A 7029-nucleotide genomic window follows, 5' to 3' on the forward strand; every position below is an offset into this window, starting at 1 on the left:
GCGTTCTGCTTCCGATTTTTCGGCCCAAAAAACGGCCGAAAATAAGCCGTGTGAAAATACCCACACAAGCTATCAAACTGCACGTGGCACCAGAACTGGCACCTTCTATATATAGCTGCCCTAATAACGCTGAACATGTGGGCGCAAGATAGAACAAAGTGGGGCTGGGAAATTGCGGATGAGATATGTCCCTCCCCTCTGTGAGCACCCAGCCATTCAGTGGAGCTGAGAATAGTCACATGACATACAGGTATACAGAGGAGTGTAACAGGCTGGGTTTCTAAGTAGTCACAGAGCAGGTCTTGCTTCCTAGACTATTCATTGGCAGTTCAATGGACCATTTAATGGGTGCAGTTGTGCCCACTGCTTCAACTATGGTAGATCATCATACCCTAATTGAAAGGGAGTCTAGAGTGGTGGAAGTTTCCTTTTAGCTACTTGAACACAGATATTTTATTGCTTAAAGAGGCTCTGTCACCGCATTATAAGTGCCCTGTCTCCTATATAAGAAGATGGGCGCTGTAATGCAGGTGACAGTAATGCTTTTTATTTCGAAAAACGATCTATTTTAAAACCACTTTATGAGCAATTTTTAGCTTTATGCTAATGAGTTTCTTAATGCCCAACTGGGCGTGTTTTACTTTAGACCAAGTGGGCGTTGTACAGAGGAGTGTATGACGATGACCAACTGCAGTTTTTCACGTCCGAGGTGCATCCGTGCTCTGCGGGACGTGATATCATTCATCCCTCCATAGGCTAGAGTCTATGGAGCAATGCGTGAAGCGTGAAAAAATAGGACATGTCCTATTTTCTCACGGACCCTTTACATGATCCTTTGAAACAACAGCCGTGTGAACGGCCACATTGAATTATATAGGTCCGTGTGAATAAGACCTAAATCAGAGGAAAAGATATATCCTTATTATCATGTTAAAAGGAACACTCCGGCGCAAATCTGATACATTGTGTTATGGCCAGTGCAGGGCCTTAGGGGGCGGGGCATGACTCAGATTCAAAAAGCACCAAAGAGAATCTGAGTCATGCCCCGCCCCACCCCGCCCCCTAACGTTCGGCACTGGACGTAACACAGAAGACACAGCACATGCAGCCATAAAAGACCAAATACTTTATCAATAAACTTTGTCTTGTTTTCTTGGACATAATGTAAACAGAAGGTTTTATTTCCATTTATAGAAACACCACTAAAACACCATTACAACACCTTGAACATGCACATTATGTGAATGAAAGTTTGTAGTTTTTCCATTCACTGACATAACATCTGAAACCAGTGGTATTAGTCAATGCAAATTAAAGGGGTAATACAGTATTAGAAAAAAACAGCGCCACACCTGTCCACGGGCTGTGTGTGGTATTGCAGCTCAGCTTCATTTACTTCAATGGAGCTGAGCTGCAATACCAGGCACAACCTGTGGACAGGTGTGGCGCTGTTTTTAGAAGAATGAAGCCATGTTTTTCTAATCCCGTACAACCCCTTTAAAGGGGTTATGGAGCCACGCTGTGTGAACCCAGCCATATTCCCATGTGAACAGCTATCTATTCAGAACTGTTGCATCTTTTAAAGGGGTGAGTATAGATATTTATGGCATATTGCTCGGAAATGGCTTAAATATCTGACCGGTGGGTGTTCAAATGGCGCAGTTCCCATCAATCCCCATAATAGGGATGGCCGGTTACCTATTCATGGTGAAATGGTTGTGCTCACTTGAAGGTTCCCGTATATCTCCCATTCACTGTAATAAAGAGTAGTCTCTCTGCCAGGCAGGGGGGACTGGGCACCCCAGTTCTTGGGACCAGTGGAGGATCACACTGGTCGGATCTCCAGCGATCACACATTTATGGAATATCAAATTTAAAATGCCATAATTGTCTATAGCGGGATAACTTTTTTTTTTTTTTTGAAGAGGTTGTCAGGATTATAAAATGCATTTTCAATTTCCCTATGAGGAAATTCTGAGTTAATAGATGCTGGACCCCCATTCAGGACCTTCATGAACTAGCCATTACAAAGAACATCTTTCACTCTGGATGACCCAGTACCACTGCGTATTACACTCGGTCCATTCATTTTCAATATAAACTGTGTAATGCCTTATTTCTCCTCAAGAGGCACTGCAAGGAAATTGAACACTTCCTTCCAGATTCCACCACCCATTACAGCTAATCACTGGGGGTCCCAGCAGTGACTTACTCTGTGTTTAGCCGATTGTCCGGGGACCCTTTTAACTAACGGATTGTTCAATGTGGACAACCCCTTTAAGATCAAAGCCTTTTTTTTCTAACTTGTATACAGCTGTTTCCATTTTCTTAGCAATCATCAGTGTGTATGGAAACCATGGCCGTGTGGAGAAATTTGGGGTCCACAATCACATGGAGGTTAGGGAGAATAGGAACCAAAATGCGTATTCCTCTAGAACTGCCGCTTGGTAACAATAGGTATTTCATATCACATGGTTTGGAGTAACTCTCTGTTATACACCAGCAGTTCTGGATGCCTGATTGACAACAGGGCCATAAAATAATTTGCCTATCTCCGCCCACCGTCTTAAATGAGGATTACCCCCTCGTTTTTCGGGTGTTTAATGGAAGTGAGCTCGAGTATGTAACACCTACTGCTTTAAGAAGGCCTTGATGTGCTCTTCAATGCCTTTGGGACCATTAAGTCCTATTCACCCTAATCTATCAGGTTGTGGGTGACTATATCTTAAAATGTGAAAATTTTGTTGACATACATACAAGTCACTGAACATGGCTGAAATAAACCTGTCACCTTTCTTCATAAATCTGTCATATGCAGAGGCTGGACACCACAAATAGCCACAGGTTTTCTTTTTTTGGGCTTTCTTTTTTCCCCCTCGACAGTTCAGCTCCATTAATTTGCATGAAGCAGGAGAGAAGACTACTAATTCACAGGATGTAATTTCTCCCCTCCTCCTTCCTAACATTTTTAGCTTTTAACTAGACCTGGATACAAAGGGAAACTATTAAATGCTCAAGCAGAACAACTGTAGTCATTGTTTTGAGCCATGAGAATAAAGTTGTCAGTAGTTGTCAATGGTAAAAATTCACTTGGTCAAAATGGAGTCAATGTTTTTGGGCTCTACAATAATAATTCTAATCACTGGTAAAAAGACCAACATAAAATGATGAGAAGACCCCCTGCTTTACTGCTAGTGTGCCAGAGGTGGGGGGACTGCTGAGGATTTGCAAATTTTCCATTGAATTTTTCATCCATTGATTTCAGTGGATAAAGTGGTCCTCCAGTTGCAAGAGACTCTCAGCTCTGACTAATAGAAGGGGAGCAATTTAACCCTAACCCCTGGCCCTAGAGACCCTAAAAGGTCTGAAGGGCAATTCTGCCTAGTTATGTAGCAAAACACTAGAGGGGGGGGGGATTATAATGACCCAGATTTACCACTCAGGAGTCTGGGAAAGCTGTTGACAACCCCTGGGAGTTCTAATGGCAGCCATATTGGTTGTCATTTGTAATTGGTTGTCAGAAATGGATAAAGCTATACTTGGATTCTTTTTCGTCAGTGGTAATTTTTTTTTATTAGATATATATCCTAAAATTACGTCTTTATAATTCTTCTATTTCTTTCAATTATCTAGAACATTATTTCATAGAATTTGGAACGTCTCAGAAGACTAAGCAGTTTAGAGAAATATGAGAATGCAGATTTTATTTTAGGTCTTTCTTCCTGGAGCCCACTACCCTTAAAGGGTTACATTTTATATACTACTTATATGACTGTCCAATAATGCAGAACATTTGATGCCTGATTCAATGAACTTTCCTGTATATATAATAAGGTTTCCTAAGAAGTTTGTATATCTGACAGTAACTATACCTGTAGCGGCCATTACAGCTACTATGGGGCCCAGGGGGTGACGGGGCCAACTTGGGTGAATGAACGTTGTGCCAATAAAGTTGAATGTTCATAACAACAATAGATGAAAAGATTCCTAGACATATACATTACAATATTTTGGGTGGATCCCGCAGGATTCACCGAGTTGGCACCAACATTCTAATATCTATGAGCCTGGTGGACCATCGGGCAAGGTAATTTTTTCTTTTCCATTCTGTATTGGCCCCCAACCATTCACCCCCCTCCCCAGCTCTATTGACATCACATGAATGTTTGGCTGAGCGAAATATGTATTTTAATGGAGGAATCGAAGTAAAAACTGTTGACCCAATGGTTTATGGTCTGTTACCCTTAAAAAAAGCCCCAAAAACATTAACGCACCCCCGTTCCACCACTTAAGAATTGGTTATTATCTATTGCTAATGATAACAAGCGTTCATAATAATCATCAGTCCAGTCCCAAATAAAAAATATAAAAAATCGAATTATTGTGTGGTAAACTGTGGATAAAAATGTAAAAAAAAATATATCTAAAATAATAAAATAAAAATGTCAACAATTTGAACATTTTGATTATTATTAATTAATCGCTTGGCTTAATATTAAACCCCACTACCACTGGCTCTGTAAGCCTGCGAGCCCATGCGGGCCATGGAAGGAAGGGGCCCGATGCAGGTGCAATAAAGGAGGTCTTTGAATACATGTGACACTTATTACCTACAGTTGGCACCGAAGTGTCCGGGCCCCCCCGCTCCCAGTAATAAGGCACCACTACCCCCATCATTACCTATGCACGTACAGTTACAGAGAGTCTCTTACCATTCCCTATGGCCAGCACTTGCATGTTCTCAAACTCCAATGTCGTGTAAGCCGGGTCCAGAGCCTCCGTGTAGTCAGCCATATCCATATCTATCAGGGCTTTAGAGAGTCGCATTATCATCTGCAAATAGCGGCTGGCTTCCAGCAAATGCCCCCAGTGAGGTTATTGGCCCCTCAACCTCGGCTACATTGACACGAGCCTGTCACCTCAGCAGTGCAGGTAACTCTGATAGATGAGCACATAAGCAAAAAAAAGCCTATAGCTTTCTTAGGGTGGAGTCGCAAAGTTAATTTTTAAGCAACCCACCTCTGGATGCCCACACACCCCCCGCCCTCCTGAGATACAGGGCTAGCTAAGGATTTCATTGACACGCTCAGTGACTAGTGCATGTGTACAAGACGTTGTGCGAGCTCAATAAAGTTTATGGTTTTCCTTCCCTTAAGGGATAAGGCATGTTCACACTGCGTTTTTTGCCATTGGTTTTGATGCAGAAACCACATCGGAATCAGCGCCCCAAATCTCCCTCCATTGATTATTAAGAAGGGGTAGAGGCGGGTTTATTTTTGCCCTGGTACTTTTGTTCGCGTCATGCGTTATCTTGGAGTGATTTTCGCTTCTGAACCTCTATTGAAATCAACGGGAGGCGGGTGAAAAGAAAGCCATTTGGAACAGATGTTTTTTTTTTTACCAGAAACCGCCTTCTATTTTTACATTTGCGAAGTTTTAAAAATAGCCTTAAAAAAAATAATGCGGCAAAGAAAGAGTGTGTTTTAAAATCTGACTAACAAAAAACTGTGTGAACTAGGCCTTACATTCAAAAACATATTGCGGTCCCACTCACATAAAAATAAGAAAAATCATCAATAAATATATATCCTGGAGTTCTCATCATCTATCAAGATCTATAAAATATTCTATTCAGCCAGTTCTTATATACAGTTTACATTGTAACTCTCGCAAAGTGGTTGTCACCCAACTTTCTATTGGATGCAGTTTTACAATAGTAATATTCTTGTATATAGGGGGCCAGTATTATAGTAGTTATATTCTTGTATATAGGGGCCAGTATTATAGTAGTTATATTCTTGTATATAGGGAGCAGTATTATAGTAGTTATATTCTTGTATATAGGGGGCCAGTATTATAGTATTTATATTCTTGTATATAGGAACAGTATTATAGTAGTTATATTCTTGTATACAGGAGCAGTATTATAGTAGTTATATTCTTGTATATAGGAGCAGTATTATAGTAGTTATATTCTTGATTATAGGCGCAGTATTATAGTAGTGATATTCTTGTATATAGGGGGCAGTATTATAGTAGTTATATTCTTGTATATAGGGAGCAGTATTATAGTAGTTATATTCTTGTATATAGGAACAGTATTATAGTAGTTATATTCTTGTATATAGGGGCAGTATAGTAGTTATATTCTTGTATATAGGGGCAGTATTATAGTAGTTATATTCTTGTATATAGGAGGCAGTATTATAGTAGTTATATTCTTGTATATAGGGGCAGTATTATAGTAGTTATATTCTTGTATATAGGGGCAGTATTCTAGTAGTTATATTCTTGATTATAGGCGCAGTATTATAGTAGTTATATTCTTGTATATAGGGGGCAGTATTATAGTAGTTATATTCTTGTATATAGGGAGCAGTATTATAGTAGTTATATTCTTGTATATAGGGGGCAGTATTATAGTAGTTATATTCTTGATTATAGGCGCAGTATTATAGTAGTTATATTCTTGTATATAGGGGGCAGTATTATAGTAGTTATATTCTTGTATATAGGGAACAGTATTATAGTAGTTATATTCTTGTATATAGGACAGTATTACAGTAGTTATATTCTTGTATATAGGGGGCAGTATTATAGTAGTTATATTCTTGTATATAGGGGGCAGTATTATAGTAGTTAGATTCTTGTATATAGGGGGCAGTATTATAGTAGTTATATTCTTGTACATAGGGGGCAGTATTATAGTGGTTAGATTCTTGTACATAGGGGGCAGTATTATAGTCGTTATATTCTTGTATATAGGGGGCAGTATTATAGCAGTTATATTCTTGTATATAGGAGGCAGTATTATAGTAGTTATATTCCTGTATATAGGGGGCAGTTTTATAGTAGTTATATTCTTGTATATAGAGGCAGTATTATAGTAGTTACATTCTTGTATATAGGGGGCAGTATTATAGTAGTTATATTCCTGTATATAGGGGGGCAGTATTATAGTAGTTATATTCTTGTATACAGGGGGGCAGTATTATAGTAGTTATATTCTTGTATACAGGGGGGCAGTAT

At 39.5% G+C, this 7029-nt stretch overlaps 1 protein-coding gene across 1 annotated transcript in view; it reads right to left on the minus strand.

The window, feature by feature from the left end:
- The window catches only part of HNF4A (hepatocyte nuclear factor 4 alpha), a 29378-nt gene extending 24419 nt beyond the window's left edge, over window positions 1-4959 (minus strand). The window contains exon 1 of the mRNA XM_075846575.1: window positions 4713-4959. Coding sequence (XP_075702690.1) covers window positions 4713-4833 — 121 coding nt within the window. The 5' untranslated portion in view covers window positions 4834-4959. The remainder of the gene's footprint in view (window positions 1-4712) is intronic.
- Between the last annotated feature and the right edge of the window lie 2070 nt (window positions 4960-7029).

Source organism: Rhinoderma darwinii, chromosome 13 (assembly GCF_050947455.1).
Source record: "Rhinoderma darwinii isolate aRhiDar2 chromosome 13, aRhiDar2.hap1, whole genome shotgun sequence".
Classification (NCBI taxonomy): Eukaryota; Metazoa; Chordata; class Amphibia; order Anura; family Rhinodermatidae; genus Rhinoderma; species Rhinoderma darwinii.